Here is a 24,592-nt window from a genome sequence, read left to right as displayed (position 1 = left end):
TTTTTTGGCTTCACTAACAACAAAGGCCGCGCATTATCTACTTTTTTTTACTATATCTATGCTGGAAATCAATTAAATTTGACAGGCGTATGTTATGGACGCCTTTTTAGTCTATGATTAAATTTATTGTCTTATTTACTCCTTGCCTTGGTGTTATTATAATAGTCGACAATTTTGTTTACAAATTTGAATTTTTCATAACAAACGCTAATCGCTGTTGTAAATATTTTGAATTTAATGTTTTTTAACTTTAAAATTACTGAATTAAAATAGTCATTCACATATGGTCGTGTGATTTTTTGTAATACTGTTAAGTAAAAAATAAAACCTTCATAGACTGAATCAAAAATATATAAAGTTTACTCTATATAAGTGAAATACACGAAACATGTACGATACAGAAGATGATCAGTATGAAGAAGTTGAAGAAATTTCGTCCGAGCTGTGGCAAGAAGCGTGTTGGATAGTAATCAATGCTTATTTTGATGAAAAAGGTTTGGTACGCCAGCAGCTAGACAGTTTCGACGAATTTATTCAAATGTCAGTGCAGCGGATAGTTGAAGATTCTCCTCCGATAGAACTTCAAGCCGAAGCCCAACATTCTACCGGAGAAATCGAAACGCCTCCAAAATATCATCTAAAGTTTGATCAAATATATCTTTCCAAGCCAACCCATTGGGAAAAAGATGGCGCTCCATCACCTATGATGCCTAACGAAGCTCGCCTTCGAAACTTGACTTACTCTGCGCCTTTATACGTCGACATTACAAAAACAATTGTGAGAGAAAACGAAGACCCGATTGAGACTCAACATCAAAAAACATTTATCGGGAAAATTCCTATTATGCTTCGGTCCACCTATTGTCTCTTAAGCAATTTAACAGATCGTGATTTGACTGAGTTAAACGAATGTCCATTAGATCCTGGTGGCTATTTCATCATCAACGGTTCTGAAAAAGTATTAATTGCTCAAGAAAAAATGGCCACCAATACTGTGTATGTATTTAGTATGCAAGGTGGTAAATATGCTTATAAAACTGAGATTCGTTCATGTCTTGAACACAGTTCGAGGCCTACATCCACTCTGTGGGTCAATATGATGGCGAGAGGAGGGCAAAGCATTAAGAAGTCAGCTATTGGTCAGAGAATTGTTGCGATTGTTCCATACATAAAACAAGAAATACCAATTATGATTGTATTCAGAGCTCTTGGGTTTGTTGCCGACAGAGATATACTGGAGCATATAATTTATGATTTTGATGATCCAGAAATGATGGAAATGGTCAAGCCTTCATTGGATGAGGCGTTTGTTATCCAAGAACAGAATGTTGCCCTGAGCTTTATTGGAGCCAGAGGTGCTCGTCCGGGAGTGACAAAGGAAAGGCGTATTAAATATGCAAGGGAAATTTTACAAAAAGAAATGTTACCACATGTTGGAGTGTCAGATTTCTGTGAAACTAAAAAAGCTTATTTCCTGGGTTATATGGTTCATAGACTACTATTAGCTGCTTTAGGTCGTCGTGAACTTGATGATCGAGATCATTACGGAAACAAGAGACTAGATCTGGCCGGTCCTCTCTTGGCTTTTCTATTTAGAGGGCTTTTTAAAAATTTATTAAAAGAAGTAAGGATGTATGCACAAAAATTTATCGACAAAGGAAAGGATTTCAACCTGGAACTTGCCATCAAAACAAAAATCATAACAGATGGCTTGAGATATTCTTTGGCTACTGGAAACTGGGGTGATCAAAAGAAGGCCCATCAAGCAAGAGCCGGAGTGTCCCAGGTGTTAAATAGATTAACATTTGCTTCCACTCTGTCACATTTGCGTCGTGTTAATTCACCGATTGGACGTGATGGTAAATTAGCAAAGCCTCGTCAATTACACAACACTTTGTGGGGCATGATTTGTCCTGCTGAAACACCTGAAGGAGCTGCTGTAGGTTTAGTAAAGAACTTGGCTTTAATGGCCTACATTTCAGTTGGAAGTCAACCTTCACCTATATTAGAGTTCTTGGAAGAGTGGTCTATGGAAAATTTAGAGGAAATAGCTCCTTCAGCTATAGCAGATGCAACAAAAATATTTGTCAATGGTTGTTGGGTAGGTATTCACAGAGACCCTGAACAGCTCATGGCAACGTTACGTAAACTAAGACGTCAAATGGACATCATTGTCTCAGAAGTGAGTATGATACGAGATATCAGAGACAGAGAAATAAGAATTTATACAGATGCTGGAAGAATTTGTAGACCTCTTTTAATTGTCGAAAATGAAACTCTGCTATTGAAGAAAAAGCACATTGACCAACTGAAGGAAAGGGATTATAATAATTATGGGTGGCAAAATTTAGTAGCAAGTGGTGTTGTAGAGTATATTGATACTTTAGAAGAAGAAACTGTCATGATTGTTATGAGCCCTGATTATCTAGCCCAGGGCAAGGAATACGCCTATTGTTCCACATACACTCACTGTGAAATTCATCCAGCCATGATATTAGGTGTTTGCGCTTCTATTATTCCATTTCCTGATCATAATCAAAGTCCTAGGAATACTTATCAAAGTGCTATGGGTAAGCAAGCTATGGGTGTCTATATTACGAATTTTCACGTCAGAATGGATACCCTAGCGCATGTGCTTTATTACCCTCACAAACCTTTAGTAACAACAAGATCCATGGAATATCTACGTTTTAGAGAACTACCTGCCGGAATTAACTCAATTGTTGCTATCTTATGTTACACTGGATATAATCAAGAAGACAGTGTCATCTTGAATGCATCAGCTGTAGAGAGAGGGTTCTTTAGATCTGTGTTCTACCGGTCCTATAAAGACTCTGAATCCAAAAGAATTGGCGATCAAGAAGAGCAGTTTGAAAAACCAACGAGGCAAACGTGTCAGGGCATGAGAAACGCACTTTATGATAAATTAGATGATGATGGGATAATTGCACCTGGTATAAGAGTCTCTGGGGATGATGTCGTTATTGGAAAAACAATAACTTTGCCGGAGAATGACGACGAACTCGAAGGTACGACTAAACGCTTTAGCAAACGTGATGCATCGACATTTTTGCGTAATAGTGAAACAGGTATTGTCGATCAAGTCATGTTAACGTTGAACAGTGATGGATATAAATTTTGCAAAATTCGAGTACGTTCAGTACGTATTCCGCAAATAGGCGACAAATTCGCATCGCGTCACGGACAAAAGGGAACTTGTGGAATTCAGTATAGGCAAGAAGATATGCCTTTTACTTGTGAGGGTATTACTCCTGATATTATTATCAATCCTCATGCCATTCCATCTCGTATGACAATTGGTCACTTGATCGAATGTATTCAAGGAAAAGTATCCTCAAACAAAGGAGAAATTGGTGACGCCACACCGTTTAATGATGCCGTAAATGTACAAAAGATTTCATCTTTACTTCAGGAGTACGGATATCATTTGCGTGGGAATGAAGTGATGTATAACGGCCATACCGGCCGCAAGATTAACGCTCAAGTATTCTTGGGCCCTACTTACTATCAGCGACTCAAACATATGGTCGACGATAAAATTCATTCAAGGGCAAGAGGCCCGGTACAAATTTTAGTCAGACAACCTATGGAAGGAAGAGCTCGAGATGGAGGGCTGCGTTTCGGAGAAATGGAACGTGATTGTCAGATCGCTCATGGCGCTGCACAATTCCTGAGAGAGCGTCTGTTTGAAGTATCAGATCCGTATCGCATCCATGTGTGCAATTTCTGCGGACTTATAGCGATAGCAAATCTACGAAACAACACTTTCGAGTGTAAGGGATGTAAAAACAAAACCCAAATATCGCAAGTGCGACTTCCATATGCTGCAAAGTTATTGTTCCAAGAACTAATGTCAATGAATATTGCACCTAGGCTTATGGTGGTTAGTTAAAAATAATAGACTAATCTTGATTGATTGGTTTAATGACTTTCAGTTGTGCCAGTGGAGCACGTTTGAGACTAATCTTTTGTAAGGCTAAATGACTGATATGATATTTTAAATAGTTTTTGCTGTATGTGAATAAGTCATATAAGCATGGACGTACCCTCAGCTGGACAAGATGACTCGACCTGACCTGAAGTCTCACCCTGACTTGAAAGTAAATAACAGAATTTTCAGATTTTTAATTTCAATTTAAAATTAGCTAAAATGTTCCCAAGCTATTATTGAAATAGTGTACTTAGTGATTGTAAAAAGAATTTTCAATTTTCTACTATGTAGGTACTTATTCAATTTTTATATTTATTTAATTTTGCCCCATCCTTAACAACATTCTGGATATGCATGTAAGATAATTCCATTTTAGTAGTTTTATTAGATTTTTGTAATAAATCATATTTTGAAGTCATTGTGATTACGGTATACAGTAAATACAACATAATAAACCAATTTTAAATATTGAAATATTTATTATAAAAGTATTGAATTAATGTAAACAAAAATATATCAATGAAAATGGAAAGTAATTTCGAACTGCTACTTAAAGATTAACCAAGTTGATTAAGGCTCAAGGACTGATTGCAGATAGAAAGAAATAAAAATGGAAAGTTTTAGAAAGGGTTGAGAAGGCATTACTTGCCTTGCCGTTACATGGCTTTGTTGAGAGAGAAACTGTTTTGAGATTTTTAAATGTGATATGTGGTTAAATAAATGTATGCAATTGATATTTTTATATGACTTTTATTTTGTATCACAAACGACAACATTAAGTAACTGCAGCGCAAACATAACAATCACGTTACAAAATGTACACAGTATTCATACTTTATAATTTCATAAAATATAATATCAAAAATGCATCAATGCAATTGAGGTAAAAGTTACTTACTGGATTTAGGACTGGCATTTATTTCAAATTAACGTATTATTTACGCATAATAAGATAAAAATAAAATATATTTCAACCACATAATTATATTGGCGTATAACAAGCTCTTCACAAGAAAAACAAAATCGTAACTGTACACAATATATTACACTAAACTTTTTGCTTAGTAAAATAAATATTAACTACATAGCGCTCTCATTAAAAATCATTTGTTAAGTTAGACTAGGAAGACACTAAAATATATTGAAATTTAAATTACATTTAGAGAGCTATATTTTATTTTTAAATTAATTATTATGTACGAGTTAATAATTATGTGCAGGTAAAAAATATTAAAAAATAATATTTGCACGTGATTACTTTTTGCTATAGCTATTAACGGACACATAAATACGTATATCATGTGGATGATACTATCTTTTATTATCAAGCATCTTATAACAATCAAAGTTATAAAACATTTGCACGATATCGACATAAATAGTAAAAGCACAATAAATGGTTTACGTATACTTTAGTAATAAACAGATTGAGTTTGTAGATGTATAAATTCAAAAGAAGATTTACCAAAAAAAAGTGCTGTAGGTATATATTTTTTATGATAACTCCCAATATTTAAAGACGTGCACCCCTAGCATATTAATAAAGTAACTTTATTACGTTATTTATTACGTTACGTTTATTATTTTTACGAATATTTCCAAATGTTAATTTCATGTATCATTCTTAAGGTATTCTGATTACCTTTGCCTACTGTAAAACTTATTTTATATACTAAATTATATAATTATATTATTATTAATAAAAGTCGCTTCTCAAATGATATAACTTCATGAATAAATTAATTTCACAAGTCTTTTTTGTTGTATAACAAAGTGAATTTTAGGAAACAATGAAACATTATATTTTCAACAACAGACTTATTGTTTATATGTTTATGTATTTAATAAATCTCAGATTTGTCGCTAAATAGTATGGACATTACGTACACGAAATCCAACTGTGACAAAAAGTTGATTTTGTCAATTTCTTTATTTTGATGTTTTATTATAGTCACTGATATAATATATAAAAAATAATTTTAAGTTTTTTTTTTCGGTATTGGGTCAAGAGATCATTGTATTCAAAAACATCAATTTCAAATCATATTACAAATCAGGTATAATCTCGAAATATTGGAGATATTGATTCGTGATCCTGATAAAATCTCAAAACGGATCAATTCGGAGCTGGTAACGCTCTTTGTTCTTGAGCGTCGTCCTCCTTCGGTCGACTCCATTTTATCATGGTCTCTGGTGATCGATACAAGAACACCAATTTCGCAAATAAATCTTCTTCAAGAGATAGTTCTAAGGCCTCGCGAACCTGCAAAAATGTCATTAAATTAAAGCGCTTTTTCGATTGATATGGTAGTTTTGAACTTTTTCAATTCAATAAAAGTATATCAATCGTTTTTTATATAATAATATTATACATGAACAGTGAAATAGCAATAGAGGTGCAATGTCGGCATTGCAGTCTCAAGCGCTCATTACAAACACAACCTAGTAACAATTGGGTCGCTTTGGCGATGATAGCTTAACGCCAAACGACTTGTCAACTTCAGTCAATTGTTTCATTTTACAAAACAAGTACCAGATAGATGTCGAGGCAGAGCTGCAGCACGCGGTCGACGTTGGGCAGGTCGTCGAACATAATCTTCGTGTAGATGCCCGAGAAGAATCCTCTTAGGACGCGCGACGCAAGGAACACGAACGTCGTGTAGAGCCCAATTATACTGCAAGTAAATAAGCAACCCGTATACTGTAAAATCGATCAAATATCTCAAATAAAGTTCAAACAACAAACAGACAAAAACTCACCCTCCACCTGATATAAAGTTAAGCGTCTCCGGGAACAGCTTGTCATTGAAAGTGTACATGACGAGCATGTCGCAGTTATTCATCGGGATCGCAGCGAGAAAGTCCTATGGGTGCGATACAATATTCATTATTATTTTTCGCATTTTTAAAACACAAAAAACTATGTAATTAAGTCATATATTTGATAATAGCTTCTATATTCTAACCGTGAGAGTACCTAATAAATATAAAACAACAAATATTAAAAATTAACCAATAAAAAGTAAATTGAAAATCGCTAAAACGACTTCTGTAACAGGATTGTGGACTGTGTGGACTTAGTGACGCTGTATTTTACGCAACATGTTATTAATTTTGTACTAAAACACAATTTGTATATTATTTTTCAAAAAAGTAACTGCCGAGTTTCTTGCCGATTCTTCTCTGCAAAATCTAAATTCCGAATCGGTGGTAGCTTTACTTTTACAAAACTAATAATTTATTTTTAGTTTTTAACCAACTTCCAAAAAAGGAGGAGGTTCTCAATTCGACTGTATTTTTTTTTTTTTTATGTATGTTACATCAGAACTTTTGACCGGGTGGACCGATTTCGACAAATTTTTTTTTAATCGAACGGTGGTGTGTGTCAATTGGTCCCATTTAAATTTATTTGAGATCTAACAACTACTTTTCAAGTTATATCTAATAATGCGTTTTTACTTGACGGTTTTTTCGTCGACCTACGTTGTATTATACCGCATAACTTTCTACTGGATATACCGATTTGGATAATTCTTTTTTTGTTAGAAAGGGGATATCCCTAGTTTAGTACCATGATAAGGAAACCAGGATCTCATAAAGGGATCCCAGAGGAATCGAGGGGAAACTCTCGAAAATCCGCAATAACTTTTTACTGGGTGTTTCGATTTTGATAATTTTTAATTTAATGAAAAGCTGATGTTCATCATGTGGTCACATTTAAATTTTATCGAGATCTGATAACTACTATGGATACTATAGATACTTTTTGAGCAATCTTTGATAACGCGTAGTTACTTGAGTATTTTTTCGTCGATCTACGTTGTATTACTTGTCGATGTAACTGAAGTCGGTTTTTTTTTTCGTTTGTCTGCAAACACAACTATAATTTGTAAAATGACGATTCGAAAGTGCTCTTGAGGCCCATTTGAGTAAAGCTGTTTTTGATTTTGATTTCGATTTTGGATGACGAGTACTGAAGTAGGTCGAGTAGATGACGTGTGGTGGCAGTAAGGGCGCCGTACTCACGTGCGGCTGGCACGCCTCGCGCACGCGCCAGTAGACGGCGCCGCCCTCGCGCTCCAGCCGCAGCTGCACGTCGCGGTACAGGCGCGAGTCGTCCGTCTCTGTGGAGCATTGCTTTATATACAACTAGCTCGACAGTGAAGCGGCTACCGTAACTTATATACACCCGAAACACCAGAAGCATCGCAAGCACGTTGCTCACCCTACCCCCCCTCAGCTCCCCAGGAGCCGGTCACCTTACTCACCACGGGAGTAGCCATGCGAAGTTTATATCACTAAAAAGAAAAGAGAGATATATATAATTTTGATCTTAGGATATATATCACTCATTTAGCTCTTCAGCTCATTTAGCTCAGTGAAATAATTTTATAATGCAACCAAAATGCAACCTTGTGTTGTCCTAAAAAAATACTTTTTCACTCGTTCAAAGCAAGACGATTGAGTCTATGACCTTGTGAAATATGAATCCAAAAGATACAGAGCCATAGCTAACTATCTCTCTCTTTCGCATGATAAACGCCATCGTCCGATCGAGTGGCTCACTAGCTCAGTCTCTTTTACTCCCGCTCAGTACGTCAGTCTCTCGAAAATGAATCATAAGCCCAGGGAGCTGGAGATATATTTGAAACGCAAGTGAGCTGATGAGAGACTAGCTCACTTGAAAAGATATGTTTCATTTGTATCACTCACTCATGAGTTACCCAAGTCTACACGGGAGCACAACACTACTTAAGAGCAGTGTTATTTAGCTGTGTTTTTCTGTACGGTTGAGGTACTTCCCCAGACGGGCTGCTCCAGATTTTGAGCAGGATATATCTTGCTGTGCCTTACCTTAATAAGTATATATTTGTCATCCTTAATAAAATCCTCATTTTATAACATATCCATCGCTAATCGTCAAGTTAGAGAATGAAACAACCGAGCTGCGTCAGTTCATTGTAAGAATGTTAAAGACGCACTAGGTGTTAATACTTTAATGATTCAAACACGGTTCCATGCTTTATGGCTTGCAATGGATAAATTATAAATAACAAAGCACACAGTAATATTTTCACGTAGATTTTTTTGATAGCACAAGGGTAGCAAATGAGCTTCCGTCTGTTAGAAAACGGACACCGTAGCATATGGACACCTATAACACTGGGAGCATTGCAAGTGCGTTGCCGACCCTAATCTTAGCCCTCTCCAGGAGCTCTGGCTACCTCACTCACCTCAGGAACACAATATTACTTGAGAGCAGTACTATTGCTCTGTTATTTTTTTAAAGGTAGAGGTACTTCTTCAGCCGAACTACACCAAATTATAAGTAAGATATTCTGCTATGCCTCAACAATATATTGTTACATGATTTCCGAACAAAACGCTTAATAATAAACTCTTCGCCATTAACTGCACTATTATATGATGGATGTGAATGTTGTGTCAAGGGTTCGTAAACACAATCCACGGTCCACGCAGTTTTTTTAGATTTTTTTTCATATTCTTATATAGTAAATGTTTAATAATAAAAGACATTACTCTCAGAATTATACAGATTATAATAACAATAGTAAGCACTCACCCTTTACCGGAAGCGGAGGCATCAATTGAAAAGCAGGTTTCGTAGTCCCTTTATTGAAGACTTTCACGAACTTCGGGAACAGCATCTTCACGTTTAACCTGCGGTACAAACGTAACACTGAAAAACTGACAATTATATGTATATTTGATTATATATATACAATACTTAACGACCGCTCTGGTAATAGTGGTGCGTGTTCCGGGTAGGCGCCAGCGGTTTGCGGGTTCAATTCCCGCTCGGGATGGATACTTGTAAAAATATTTGTTTCCGGTTTGAATGCTTATCCTTGTAAGTCTGTTCACCGGGCCTCGGAGAGCACTTTAAGCTGTCGGTCCCGGTTTTATCATATACAACTGATAGGGATCGTTACTCATCGATCGTATATATGATATATGTATATGATATATCCCATATTATCCGCGAACCCGGACCTTCACTGCCAGGCATGGGCCTCTTTCTCCTACATGGACCAAGAGGCTTACGCCCATCAGTGAGATGTTACAGGCTGAATTGATACAATACTTAGCTATAAGAAACAACAATAAAAATTTAATTTTGAACTTGTTGCCACATATTGTAATCAGATTTTTTATATTATTGATATGTTCATTTATTATTAAAAATAAATAAATATGTGGTGTCATGGGACACCAGGTAGGAACGAAGTTCCTTCGGATAGTATAGAAGCAACACAATTTGAAAAAGAAATGTTGAATTTTATATATATTTTCTAGTTCTTGATTTATTTTTAATTTTGTTGATTGGTTCTTAATTAAGTACATAAAAGTATTTAGGAAATTTAGTATTTTAGAAAATAATAAATACCGTAAAATAAAATAAATCAAAGAAAATAATAATAATAACTCAAACTATTAAGTGAAATAAAAAAACATATGTCTTTATTTATTTTTGTCGACAGTATAAAATTACATAAATAATTAAAAAAAAGTTTACTAATAATATTTTAGTTTTACAAACGTCATATTATACAGACGTGTGACTGATATTACGTCACTTCCGTTATATATTTTTCTTACGGTTTTAGTGTCACGTTTTTTTTCAGTTAGGTCACCCACCCAAATGCCAAGCCTGTCGTAAGGAACTTCGTTACAAAAAAAATTGTGTCACCAGCTGACCGTTACCCTAAGTGCAGGTATTTAGTTGTCTGTCTCAGGAACAGACGACCGTGTGTGTATGTAAAGGTATTTATCATGTAGTAGCTGATCTGACATACGTTTTCTTGTCTTAATTGTCAAATTCAAACGCACGAACTGTCAGCATACGCGCGAAGTTAAAATATTCGTTAACTTTTCTTGTAGTTTTACAATTTTATGTGCAATTTTCTTAAATTTTCATTTCGCAAAAACCTTCTACAAAGTATAAGAAAACTTTTTAAAAAAAGTTGAAGGGAATCAGTATAGTCATACTTAATTAAATTGTATCAATTGCATGTACATTTATGGAAAAATATCAGACGACTATCATCTATAACACAAGCTTTAAGTTCCTTCCTACACTCTTTCCAAACCTTATGAGCTGACAACCATGTGTTTTATAGATATTTATTTATTTATTTATTATTATAGTATCAGGAATACGTACCAGGTGTCGGGCGTGGCGGTGTTGGCCAATAGCTTGAGCAGCGTGTCCCGCTCGGGGTTGGGCTTGCCGCCCACGTACGCGTCTAGCGCCACCTCCCGACTACTGGAGATGGTGGGCGGGTTCTGCGAATTGTAGCTAGGGTGCGTGATCACGTACGTGAATTTCACCATCAAGGTCGCGTCTGAAATAATTTTATTTATTTATTTATTTTATATATATATATATATATATATATATATATATATATATATATATATATATATATATATATATACATTTTATTGTATGTAGCATCCTATAATTAAGAATTTTAACGTATTTTAGTTGATAGAAATTAGAATTTTGTGCATTGATATATTTATCACAGTCAGACAAAGTATATGTATATGTGTAGATAAAATGTAGTATATATTATCTACACTTTGTCTGGTCTTCGTTAAACCTCTGAATGCATATACACACACACAAAAACTATTGGACTAATTTGGTAAATACAAAAGTAAGCAGTCACTTCAGCCTATCGCAGTCCACTGCTGGATATAGGCCTCCACAAGTTCGCGCCAAAAATGGCGTGAACTCATGTGTTTAGCTCATAGTCACCACGCTGGGCAGGCGAGTTGGTGGCAGCAGGGTCGGCTTTGTTGCACCGAAGACGCTGCTGCCCGTCTTCGGCCTGTGTATTTCAAAGCCAGCAGGTGGATGGTTATCCCGCCATCGGTCGGCTTTTTAAGTTCCAAGGTGGTAGTGGAACTGTGTTATTCCTTAGTCGCACGTCTTACGACACCCACGGGAAGAGAGGGGGTGGCTATATTTTTTACTGCCGTAATCACACAGCAGGAATGCATATAAAAGTGTCGGCCCTGGTTGTTGTTAATATCTGGTAAAAACCTGAGGGTAGTTGGTACTCACTAGAGACGGCCTCGCGCTCGAGGCGAGCAAGCTCGGGCGGCGAGATCTCCCACGTCATGGTGGAGTTAGGGTTGATGGTGACCACGGCCACGTCGTTGTACATGTAGTTGGACAGGAACGTCTGCGCCGTGCGGTCGCGCGCGTACTGGTTACTCAGCTGGTTGTAGTCCTGCTCCGTGAAGCTGGGGAGTAGGGGCATCATAGCAATAAAGCTTTATTACATTATGATTTTTTTACAAGTGATATTCAAATACACAACTTGCTTAAGAGCCATTTCACAAAAATCGGTAACAATCCGCGAAATTGTAATATTTTGACGTCGTTAATCTCAGTGTTGGATGCAATAATGTAATTTATATTCTTGAAATATAATAGAGCAACCTTTGTTGTAGTCCATAGTCAGATCAGAATTTTGATTTATATTATGTGTATAAATTTATTAACCTTTTCATCAGCCTCCTCCCTGGGTAAACGGTCGCAATGTATACTTTGAAGTCCTAATTTTCAATAGCCTCTAAGTTGAAACCATTTTAAAAAAATACGTAATATGTGGAATATAATTTTGTTGCGCACTATCGCAGATTTTTATTCAATTTGTATCTCTATTAAACGATTAAAAAATTTAAAGTTACGAATATTTTCCAAATAAGTACAATTTTAAAAGCGATATTTTTCTTAGAAAACTAAGAAATTTTAACGAACTATCTTCATCAAAGTAAACTTACACCATTAAGAAATACAAAAAAAAAATAATAATTAAAAGATGTAATCATTTTTAATACATTTTATATTAAATAATAAAAAGATAGTATATATTACCACGCATCAAGCCCAGTAAATCAGTCGAGCGCTAGCGCTCTTAGAGGCAAGGTCTACGCCAAATTCTGCGGAGCCGTCTCTTTCGCTCACACGCGGCAAGCGCCTGTTGTTATAGCGGATAAACCGCATTTGATACTTTTATAATAAAATATAAATAAAATAAACATATTACGAAAATGACTGTAAAATAATATAATGATAATTTCTGTAAACAAATGTATAATTTAATTTTCTTTTCTCACATTATCAATACAAATAGGCATTTCAATCTGTTTGTCTTGTTATTTATTAATTAATATGTTTGTCGGTGTCGATGTCATAAAATGCTATTTTATTCATATCGTAAATATTGGATTCATTCGTAAGCTGAAAAAACTAAATCAATTTAAAAAAATTGTTTCATAAAATTGATTTTTTATTTTTATTTTAAATTTATTGACTGTTGTTATATAACATACTTGAAATTTTTAACAAATGAATTATTTAAAAAAACATTTTATACCATAGTTATTAATTTTTATTATGCATTAGAAAATGATCAAGATGGTCTTTTCGTTGTCACACTATAACTTACTAGCACAAAGATCGCGCGGCTCGTACGACTCGCGCGATGCGACCAAATTTATCTAAACTTGCAGAGCGTAAAATTGTGAAATGGCTCTTAAGAGTTGAATTACTTAAAAATTGAGTTCAGATTGAACATCCTATATGGATTATTATTAGTACAATTTCTGTTAAGTAAGGATGATCAGCCAAACATGCGAGCTTTATTGTACATACAAGTAACAGTAGTAAAATCTACTACTTTTTTTGCTTAAGGTCGATGACTCTAACTTTTAAAATTTATGTGGATGAGTTTTTTACGCATTTGTAACATAACTGTTTTCTGAACTTTGTAAAGTAAAATGAACTTACCTATCTATATTGTGAGATTGTGCAGACATCTGGTAGACTGGTAGGAAAGGTCCGATTCTAATTTTTACCGTAACATCTGTCGGTGGGTTCGGTTGTCCGACCTTAAAACAAGTAATATTTGTATTAATATCTGTAACAAATTCTAAATATACCACTTTTTTGCCAAGATTCATTCTTACTGACTGTAATATATTTTACGCGGTCTTTTTTCCGTAATAACACCAAGGGGAGATAGTTTCTAAAAAACATCACGCGATTAATGGACGACACCTTCCGAAGTGTAAGATTTAATTATAAAACATGTATAGCAAAATTAGAAGTGGAAATAGACTTCGATTCGGCGTATCGTATCGGCGTAATCAAGGATGGGAAGAAGAAGAGATTGCGCTATCATTATTTTAGTGGAAATAGCGAGAAAGTTACATAGCCCTTTTATCGATTTCATCGAGGCAAACAATTTCCTACTTACTTCATTAACACGAGGAATCCAAGAAAGATATTTATCAAAAGTAACTCCCAAATATTTAACCTCATCACTTATCGGTAAACAAATCCCATCAATTATTAATAGCGGTATTTGCGTCCAGTTGATACGGGAAATTAACTTTTGACTGCCGACGACAATAATTTGCGTTTTTGTAGGATTAACCCTTAAACCATAAGACTTACTTCATCGTTGAATAGATGTTAAGACCTTTGATTTCATCGTTCAGTAGTAGTAGTAGAAGTAGTTCTATCTACGAGTTAATCTCAGCTGTAATGTATATAAGTGGGACTCACGGAGTTCCCGAAGGCGAAGAAGACGAGCGGGAACCAGATGATGGCAATGACGAAAGCGAGCACGCCGCCGCCCAACAGGTACTTGCTCGTGGCCGACTTCTTGGCGCCGCGCGGCTGCGGGAACTCGTCCTCCATGTAACGCGAGCACTGCGGACGAACCATAAGATAGAGTAACCCATTTTTATTTCCTATAGCTCATTTCTGTGATGATGTTTAATATAAAAAATATGGGGAACGTAAAATCTGCTTTATGTAAATAAATAATATTAAGTTAATGTATTTAACTAATGTAGGGCACAGCTGAATATATCTTGCTCACAATCTGGAGCAGCTCGAGTCTGGAAGTACCTCGACCTTACAGAAGATTACAGCTAAATACTAACTACTTTCAAGCAGTTCTGTGTTTCTGTGACGAGGTGACCAGAGTTCCTGAGGATAATTTAGGGTAGGGTCGGTAACGCGCTTGCAATGCTTCTGGTGTTGCAGGCCGTCTATACTCTACGGTAATCGCTTACCATCAGGTGAGCCGTACGCTTGTTAGCTGACGTAGTTGTTCAGAAAAAAAGCCTCACACTCAGGGCCCTCAGACAGGATTGCCAACTGGGTTGAGGCTCCGGAAACACACACAATACACGAACACACATAATACACAAGCACAAATTCCCATACGGCAAAGTTTTGTATGGTCAATACAAATGTATGCCATATGTGGATATCGAGCCCGCGACCGCTAGCGCAACATACACAAGGCAGCGCTGCGACCGTTGCATGTATTTTTACTACGTTGAACGTTGAACTACTTAATTTTTAATTGTACACATTTTGTCCATAAATTAATATTATTTAGTGCTGAAAACCCTGAACCGTAATGAGACAAAACGAGTGACAGTTTCCGTTAAATTGCTATTCCGTAAATAAATATATTTTTTTTAATTATAAATTCGTAATTTTAATACTGTACAGCCAAAAAAACATCTATTTAATATTGCAAGAAAATACCTTTAATAAGAAAACGCTAGCGAATATGTCTTCCATCTTGAGCCAGTCCATAAGCGTCATAGATGTGTCCGTCCAGATCCAGTCCATTAGTGTGCGTAGTTCAAATAAAAATGGTACAGCCATGAACCTATAATAAGAATTTAAACCATTTTACATAACCTATAACCAAAGTATTGTGGGATAATTAAATTGATATTGACTGTTTCAATAATATTAAATTATTATTTAAAAATACTTTGGCCCATAAACAAAACAGTTATGACTAATTAACTGCCGATCACAGGGAATTTAAGAAAATTTCTGTTGTTAAGAATTCTCGCAGTCAGTTATACATATATTAAGTACGTTTCATTTGCAATAATTATATTAAGTACAATTTCGTCGAAACTTTAGATTTCAGTAGGTTCCACAAATCGCATTGTAAACACGAGAAGGAATAACAAAATTGTAACTCCAAGTTTCTGACTGCACAAAGTAAACGTGTCCTTTCTGGGTTATGGTATTCGCATGTATAATAAAATCCCACAACAATTTTGGAATTATCTTAACATCAATTTAAAGTTTTTATTTTTAAAAAATTAATAGATAAAGCTTATTATTCGGTGCAGGATTACATAGTTAATAAGGATGTGTGGACTTAGTGACGCTGTATTTTACGCAACATGTTACTAATTTTGTACTAAAACACAATTTATATATTATTTTTCAAAAGAGTAACTGCCGAGTTTCTTGCCGATTCTTCTCTGCAGAATCTACATTCCGAATCGGCGGTAGCTTTACATTTACAAAAATAATAATTTACTTTAAAGTTTTAATTTGTTAAATGACGATTCGAAAGTTCTCTTGAATAAAACTGTTTTTGATTTTGATTATTTGAGCCTAGCAAAACTAGAAATCGAGATAGTCAAGTACACTCACCCTCTAAAGCAGATCATGTTGAGGAAGCGGTAGGACTTGCAGAGGAAGTTGCCGATGATGCGGCGTGGGTAGCCACAGCGGATCTGGTACGCCGACAGCAGTAAGTACACGCACTTTACCATGTACCACAGCGGGGGAGGGATCAGCGTGTTGAACGTTCTGTAGAGATTGAGAACATTTTCAGAAATTGTGTTCACACAAATTAGGTTTTTGTTATTTTTTTGAGACACTCGTGTGATTCCTAGCAATTTGGAAAGATAATATTAAAAAATAATCTCAGGTTTCTTAATTGATTTCAGTTTAAAACGGATACGGTACCGAGTTTTTCACTCCGGCTTTTTTCTCTCTCGACCTAAAAGTAGGGACATTACCTTATTTTATTTATTATATATTATTTAATAAAGCCGAGGATATAATAGAAAGGTAATGTCTAAAGAGACGTTAGGATTTAGAGTAACTTAAACATAAAGACTAAGTTAAGGTTGCTTATAACACTGGGTACATTACCTAAGTTTGTAAGGTACCTAATGTTAAAATGTACATTTTTATTTTATTGTTTAATATTTTTTCTACATTGGCTTTCATTTATTATTGTTGTTGTTTTTTTTTGTATATATATGTATTTTTGACGCTCTTTAAGTGTGTGTATCACCATATGTTTTAATTTCATTTCAGATATATTTTTAACAGAAATTCATTATGCTAAGCAGATGGTTTTGACTACTAGGTACTCGTGATAAATAATTAATTCCAGTCAAAAAAGTTCTTAAGACTTTAAAGGTCAGTTAACAGTTAACTTGTATATAAATGTAGAGAATTTAGTTTATTAAAATATTAATGCAGAATAGTTAAGAACAAAATCAAATACAAACCTCTCAGTGATGAAAGGAAGCACGAAGAACATCCAAATGTGTACGCCGATGATGAGAGCGTATTGAAATAGAATTTTTCCAAGCATGAACTTGCGTAGGTACAGAGCTCGATCGATCACTATTAAACCGAATTGTAGGATCAACATCACCAAAAACGGTATTGGTACTTTGTTCTCTTCAAGATAAGCTGTGACGCCGCCATCTCCTTGGTGTGTCTGTCGATATCATAATTTAATAATAATACATTTATTCATGAAATCTGATTACAATTGAAGTTAAACTGAGTCTTCCTAGGTGAGTGTTTGTGCAATCCTTGTGGGTCTCCTCGCCGTGCCTCGGAGAGCACGTTAAGCCGTCGGTCCTGGTTGTTATCATCTACACCTGATAGCGACCGTTACTCATAGGGGTAGTGGTAAGTATATATCCGATAGATTGCAACAGTGTCCAGGTAGGAATGCAAATATTATTTTAATTTGTCACGTTTTTTAAAACTATTATGGATAAAGTCGTTGAATTTTAATCTACTAAGTTGATTCATCATGAGTTATCATTTACCTTCATATACCAAATTTCTTTCAAAATATACAATTATTGTCACAATTAATTTTAATGAAATAAGTATGATTTGCAGCCAATCTGAATAATACGCCGGCAATCTTACGTAGATCGTCGGTCCAACGTGCCGGAGGACGATGATACGATCTACGTAAGATTGCCGGTGTAGGCTGGATGAGGATTGCGGAAAACCGGGATGTCTGGCGCGAACTTGGAGAGGCCTATATCCAGCAGTGGACTGCAATAGGCTGAACTGACTGACTGACTGACTGAACAATACTAATGTGAGTTTAACGCCCCATTGCTGGGCAAAAATAATACAATTATAATTGGAACAAAAAGATTACTTGGTAATGTAGCTTTAAGTAGGCATAGTATATGCAATGCGACAAAAACAAATAACAATTATACTTCAAATTGTTACACGTTCTAATCTCTGAGAATTATTTAAGAAAATCCTGGTAAATATTGAAGGAGCTACTCACCCCAAACGCAGCGAATCCGAATATGACGACGAGGAAGTTAAAGAAGTCGCAGAGGAACATGTACGCGTAGATGTCGGCCGTGACGCGCGCGCCCGGCGCCAGCATGCGCTCGAAGAACTGCCGCGCGGGCCGCAGGTAGCGCCGCACCCTGCGCCGCACACGGACCGGTCAGCGATGCACACAGAACTGCGGGCTATGGCTGTTTTATACCTATAACTTGCACATGTGCTCGTCTGTTCCTACGTTAAACGATTTGATGCTTGTGTTATAAGCAACAGCCGACTGATATAACTAATTTTTTGATTAATATACATATCTAATATATAAAGTTCTCGTGTCACAGTTTTCGTTGCCATACTCCTCCGAAACGGCTTGACCGATTTTGATGAAATTTTTTGTGCTTATCCGGTATCTATGAGAATCGGCCAACATCTATTTTTCATCCCCCTAAATTTTAGGGGTAGTCCACCCCTAAATTTTTATTTTTTATTTTTTAGACAAAATTTTTAATTTCTATTTTTTTATGATACAACATTAAAAAATACATACAACCCTAAATTTTCAACCCTCTACCATCAACCCCTATTTTTAAATAGCGTTTAGCGGCAAGACAACGTTTGCCGGGTCAGCTAGTAAATAATACAAATAAATGAAATATAAATAATACATCCAGACTAAGCAGGAGCAGATCCAGAAAGCAAGGCCACTACAAACTGCACCAACGGACACATCTAGATTAATAATAAATAAATACTTCCCACTCAGCGGCCCCCACTAGGATTTATCCCTGTGTCCAGGGTCCGGAGACACGTACAATATACAAGCACAAACGCCCAGATGACAAACATCTGCGGGGATCGAATCCGCAAACGTCAGCGTAACAGCCACAAGCCAGTCAATCCGTTGCGCTTATGCGTCGTCAAAAATTTGTTGAGAAAGATGCAGATGCCTTGTAAGATCTCAAATATGATAATCTTTTCTTCATTGACATTTTCTTTTGTACTAATTTAAATTTAGAAATGAAAGAAATTGACAGATTCGACGAGCGGTTTATGTAAAATGAATTATATAAAATAAAAATGAATACAACTAAGTCTACCTTTAGATAGACACTAACTAATTAAATTAGCACACAATTTCGTTTTATAATAAAGTCGTGACAGAAATCTTCTACTTACGATAGAACAATAACTTGTGGATAGTGTTTGTATGTGTCCTCTAATGTCGTTGCCACTGCAATTATTGGTTCTTGGTCGTCGTTAACTCTGAAAATAAAAGAAATTATCAATAAATTTTGAGTACATATAATAATTATATTTTAGAGGCAGATATTTATGCATGTAGAATTTCTTTTTTCACTCATGTTTTTGTTTTTTTTTTCTTGTTTAATAGGTTCTACTACTGACTAGCGAGTTTACATAGAGAACATACATACATTCATTAACAGTCCTTAGTAGATTGAGACTATGCAAAATCGTTTAACAGCAAACTTCAAATTAGAATACAGAACTATCAAAAACGATGAGGACATAGGTTTGAATAAAATAATACAATACTTGTAGTGATCGTCGTCTAGGACTTTAGAAGGGCCGGGTTCTGGATCGTCTTCCACTCGCTCATCTGGTTCTTCTAATTCCCCTGTCTTTTTTGGCATTTTCGAGGCCTCACTGGTCTCAGCATCTGGCGACCTTGTTTAATACTCAATATGTATTAAAAAAACATATTTATCTTTATATCTTAAAATTAAAATAAAATTCTTTTCGAAATTAAAATATACTACAATAAGAGGTCAATTTATTTAACACTACCAACTAAAAAGTTGAACTTTATGAAGACTAATTTCGACTACAATTAGTGAAGCAATTGACTAAATATAATTTTGTTTGCTCGCAAACGAAAAAAACCGACTTCGATTGCAACGTTAGTAGATGAACAAATTTAACAAATGCACTAGTCGTCCCTAAGATTTCCGAGGGTTTTTCTCGATTTCTCTGAGATTCTATCATCAGATCCTGGTTTCCTTATCATGGTGCCATACCTGGGATATTTTCTTTCCAACGAAAAAAGAATTATCAAAATCGGTTCATAAACGACGAAGTTATCACCGAACATACATTAAAAAATGTACGGGTCGAATTAAGTAACTTTAAGTCGGTTAAAAAGAACTGCTATGTTAGTTGTTGTAATTCTTTTATATAAAAGACAAGTTTGTTTAACCGACTTCAAAAAAGGAGGAAATTCTCAATTCGACTGTATTTTTTTTAATGTATGTTAACTTTTTACTCGGTAGACAGATTTCGATTATTCTTTTTCTCCGTAATCAAAAGATGGTGGTTGTTCTGTGGTCCCATTTCAATTTAATCGAGATCTGAGTTATATCTAATCACGAATATTTACTTGACTATTTTTTCGTCGAACTTTGTTTGTGTTGCATCATGATTTTTTACTGGCTGTACCGATTTTGATGATTCTTGTTTTAATCGAAAGCTGGTGTTTGCCTTATGGTATCATTTAATTGATTTATTAATATGATCCATTAATTTGATCGACATCGATGACTACTTTTTTAAATGTCTTTGTGTTTTTTTTGTCTACCTACGTTATAAATATGTTTTTTTTGTCTACCTACGTTATATTGTTGTCGTTGAAACTGAAGTCGGTTTTTTAAGTTTGCGATCGAATACAATTATTTAAATTTAATATGTACGACGACTCTATATCTACCGCTACCAAAACATATATTCAATATATCTATCAACTCGTGACACTTCTAATGAAATGTAAAAAGTACTAAAAGTTAAGAGGTTTACTGAACGTGCCAAGGGGAGAGGAAGCGAACGAAGGGTAAGAAGCGGGCGAGGCGTGTGAGGGGCGGAGCGGGGGGCGAGGGGGCCGAGGGCGCGGTGAGGTCGCGGGGCGCGAGGGGCGCGAGGGGCGCGCGGGGCTCGGGCAGTGACCGCGTCGCCGGCCGCGCACTACTGTCTGCCCGCGCATTATATATTTACCAGTTCCTAGTGTACCCTTCTCCCACATGGAGAAAAGGGCTATGCCCAGCACTGCCGTGCTTAATCAAAAGGCAGCAGCCGGTTTTTACTGCTTTTGTAAATTTTTGACGCCATTACACTTTTTATTTTTTAATATTAATGTAAATGATATTTTTAAAACTATTTTATTACATAAAATCAATATACGATACTATTATACCAAATATTTAGTTCAAACAAATTCAAAGCTTTGAATTCATTTCAATATTTTCTCAGATTCTATATTAATACTTTATTTTTTTTACCTAAGCACGGCAGAAAAGGAGGATGTTATTGTAAGCTAGATCAATCAATCGATTAATATTCCGAGTAAGTAATTTTGGGTTTAATAATACATACACTTATAGCTGTTACTAAGCTATTGTATATTCGTATCACAAAAATAGTGTCTTGTATTAAGCGTCAATGCCGGTACTTGAATGTTTATAGTTAAACAAAAATTCTAACAAATTGTATTTAAGAAAACAATTTAAAATTATTTATAAAAAGTCACTCACGGGCTTTGCCTTTCGTGCATTTCTAAATACTTGCGCCCGACTTCCTCCCCCCGTCCTTCGACAAGCATTTGGGTGTCAGCTGAAGTCAACGGATACTCCATATCCTCTCGAAGTTCGACCTCTGGTGTGGATTCCTTCCACAATCCCAGTGACTTCAACATAAATCTGAAATTAAATGTTATAACTTTAATTTAGTCTAGAATAAGGCCTTATAGGAATCGGATAGAAATTAATAACAAAGTTACATTTTTTTTTTAAATATAATATAACTAGGTCGGCAACCAAGCGTACGGTTCACCTGATGGTAAGCGCTTACCGTAGCTTATATATGTATGCAACACCAAAAGCATAGCAAACGCGTTGCCGACCCTATCCCCAATTCGCCCCAGGAGCTTTGGTCACCTTACTCACCAACAGGAACACAACACTGCTTGAAATCAAATTATTTAGCTGCGATCTTCTGTAAGGTCGAGGTACACCCCAGTCAGGCTGCTCCATATTTTGAGCATGAAATTTCCTGTTGTGCCTTACCTCATTTAAGACAAGTCAATTAAAACAAAACTGCGATATGTTGCTTAGACATTATACTAAACAAAAAAAAAATTAAAATGCAAAGAACATTTGAAATAAGTCATTATACAAAAAAAGGTTTAACAAAAATGTGTTAACCTTTATTTTGGCCCTGTTAAGAAAGATTATAAGAATCGGACAAAAGGTACCTGTGTAAAAAAATAATGAGAAGAAGTAGTAGATCATATAAAGCATAGTTGAACTTCCTCTCTATTCCGATTATTCTCGGCGCAGTGAACGGCATATTGGCTGGTATGGCTTTTCGATTCCAGGGTAGGATTTCAAATTGGAACATGCTCTTTATAAGGACGATCACCTGTAATAAAAGTGTTTTGATTTTTATGTAGATCAAATATTTATCAAAGATAAGTAAGAGAAATGGCGCATTGTCGGCCTAGTACGCCAACTAAAAGTTATAAAAAACTTACCTCTGTGTATGCAATAAGAGTAACCCAAAATGTTTTCGTTGGTCGCGGTATAGTTAAAGTTCCCCACAAAAACACCATAAGGGGTAACGGTATAGAAAGAATCGTCGCTGACTGAATCTAGAACAAAAGACAAATACTTTCAAACACGTAAATCTTTATTTGCATCAGAAACAAATTTCCGACTTGTTGAGTTTTTAATTTGCCTTATACAATAATTACTATAAAATCTGTACAACAGATTTTCTACTTTTAATCAATATATTAATGGAACTGAATTAATATTTTCATATAATATTTAACTGAGGTAGGGCACAGCAGAAATTTCCTGCTCAAAATATGGAGCAGCCCGACTGGGGTAGTACCTCGACCTTACAGAAGATCACAGCAAAATAATACTGTTTTCAAGCAGTATTGTGTTCCTGTTGGTGAGTAAGGTGACCAGAGCTCCTGGGGATTGGGGATTGGGTCGGCAACGCGCTTGCGATGCTTCTGGTGTTGCAGATGTCTATAAGCTATGGTAATTGCTTACCATCAGGTGAGCCGTACGCTTGTTTGCCGACCTAGTGACATAAAAAAAAAAATATATATTTTTTTTTAATATACTTACAAGTGTATGTATGTATTATATTATGTAATACATCACTACCCTTCTATTAATTTCCTTTACCTAAGTTTGCCTTAAAAATATTGCTTTAGCAATAAATATCAGCCCCTGCACATGTCTTTCTTAACATTTTTACTCTGTACTCGTAACACTTTTCAGTGCGCAATTTAAAGTACTTGCTGTTATTATTCTCCCTTCGTGTAATCCTTTTTGGTGTGCAATAAAGAGTAATTGTTTTTTTTGGACTTACCTGGTTTATGAATACCATGATGTAACAAACGATATCAGTGTGTGCCAGTATCGCATACCATAGCGCGTATACCAGATGAACAACGGGCGAACTATCCTGCTTGAACATCGAATCATCTTGCTCTTCCAATATAGTCACGTCCTTGCTGCAATGTTACAATCTCGGTCATTCTGTTACTATACAAACTACTAGAAGATATTTAAAGAAAATAATATAAAAGATATAGGCACTGGCACAAATTTATAGCAGCTCTAGAGCGAGAGAAAAGAACCAATAACGAAAGTCGTACGAGTTTTTGATCGAAGTGCGACTGATCAATTACTGTACGACAATACGATTGATTGCCTGGCTCCTGTGCCTCACGTCCTTCACAAAAGCGACGAAAAATTTGTTTTAGCGAAGGATGGAGGTAAGCGCCTAATATTCGTGCCAATAACTATAGATTCAATAGCATAAAAATGATTTAAGAAAAAAAAAAATACTTTGTACAACAAAAACGTTTTCAAACGGAAGATAAAGATTTTTAAGTAATAAAAGGGTTATTAAAGATATATTACACATAAATATATTCGAACAGTTATTTCTATAATACTTACGAATATGTACCTTAAAATAGACATAAAACGCCGTGCAATATCGACATAAGTAAAACAATTGATATGAAGTATAAGCCCATAGAAAAGCGACGACAAAATGTTTGCGTTAGAACCTCTACTGTGACTATTATCACTGAAATATTTATCAACATAATGCACATATATGAATACGGCGTACTTTCATCCTCGGTCGTAAGAACTGTTTCGAACAAC

The 24,592-nt window shown here is 35.5% G+C and overlaps 2 protein-coding genes across 2 annotated transcripts in view; one reads left to right on the top strand and one right to left on the bottom strand.

Annotated features, from left to right (window-relative positions):
• Window positions 1–388: 388 nt before the first annotated feature.
• On the top strand, window positions 389–4,692 carry LOC123669579 (DNA-directed RNA polymerase II subunit RPB2-like). The gene has a single exon (XM_045603179.1). It carries the CDS (start codon window positions 389–391, stop codon window positions 3,911–3,913), a length of 3,525 nt encoding a protein of 1,174 aa, XP_045459135.1. The 3' UTR covers window positions 3,914–4,692.
• Window positions 4,693–4,978: 286 nt separating this feature from the next.
• The window catches only part of LOC123667918 (piezo-type mechanosensitive ion channel component-like), a 74,522-nt gene continuing 54,908 nt past the window's right edge, over window positions 4,979–24,592 (bottom strand). The window contains exons 36-55 of the mRNA XM_045601750.1: window positions 23,784–23,928; window positions 22,930–23,046; window positions 22,651–22,817; window positions 21,932–22,096; window positions 19,856–20,078; window positions 19,750–19,795; window positions 19,569–19,653; window positions 18,391–18,538; window positions 17,351–17,565; window positions 16,479–16,637; window positions 15,561–15,687; window positions 14,562–14,708; window positions 13,782–13,882; window positions 12,048–12,229; window positions 11,139–11,319; window positions 9,544–9,634; window positions 7,979–8,074; window positions 6,713–6,816; window positions 6,486–6,627; window positions 4,979–6,215 (exon numbers count right to left, since the gene is read on the bottom strand). Coding sequence (XP_045457706.1) covers window positions 6,069–6,215; window positions 6,486–6,627; window positions 6,713–6,816; window positions 7,979–8,074; window positions 9,544–9,634; window positions 11,139–11,319; window positions 12,048–12,229; window positions 13,782–13,882; window positions 14,562–14,708; window positions 15,561–15,687; window positions 16,479–16,637; window positions 17,351–17,565; window positions 18,391–18,538; window positions 19,569–19,653; window positions 19,750–19,795; window positions 19,856–20,078; window positions 21,932–22,096; window positions 22,651–22,817; window positions 22,930–23,046; window positions 23,784–23,928 — 2,788 coding nt within the window. The 3' untranslated portion in view covers window positions 4,979–6,068. The remainder of the gene's footprint in view (window positions 6,216–6,485; window positions 6,628–6,712; window positions 6,817–7,978; window positions 8,075–9,543; window positions 9,635–11,138; window positions 11,320–12,047; window positions 12,230–13,781; window positions 13,883–14,561; window positions 14,709–15,560; window positions 15,688–16,478; window positions 16,638–17,350; window positions 17,566–18,390; window positions 18,539–19,568; window positions 19,654–19,749; window positions 19,796–19,855; window positions 20,079–21,931; window positions 22,097–22,650; window positions 22,818–22,929; window positions 23,047–23,783; window positions 23,929–24,592) is intronic.

Source organism: Melitaea cinxia, chromosome 3, assembly GCF_905220565.1.
Source record: "Melitaea cinxia chromosome 3, ilMelCinx1.1, whole genome shotgun sequence".
Lineage (NCBI taxonomy): Eukaryota > Metazoa > Arthropoda > Insecta > Lepidoptera > Nymphalidae > Melitaea > Melitaea cinxia.
This window is presented reverse-complemented; position numbering and strand designations above follow the sequence as displayed.

Coding starts and splice junctions, on each gene's coding strand:
- LOC123669579 (XM_045603179.1), top strand. CDS start 389: ATGTACGATACAGAAGATGATCAGTATGAAGAAGTTGAAGAAATTTCG.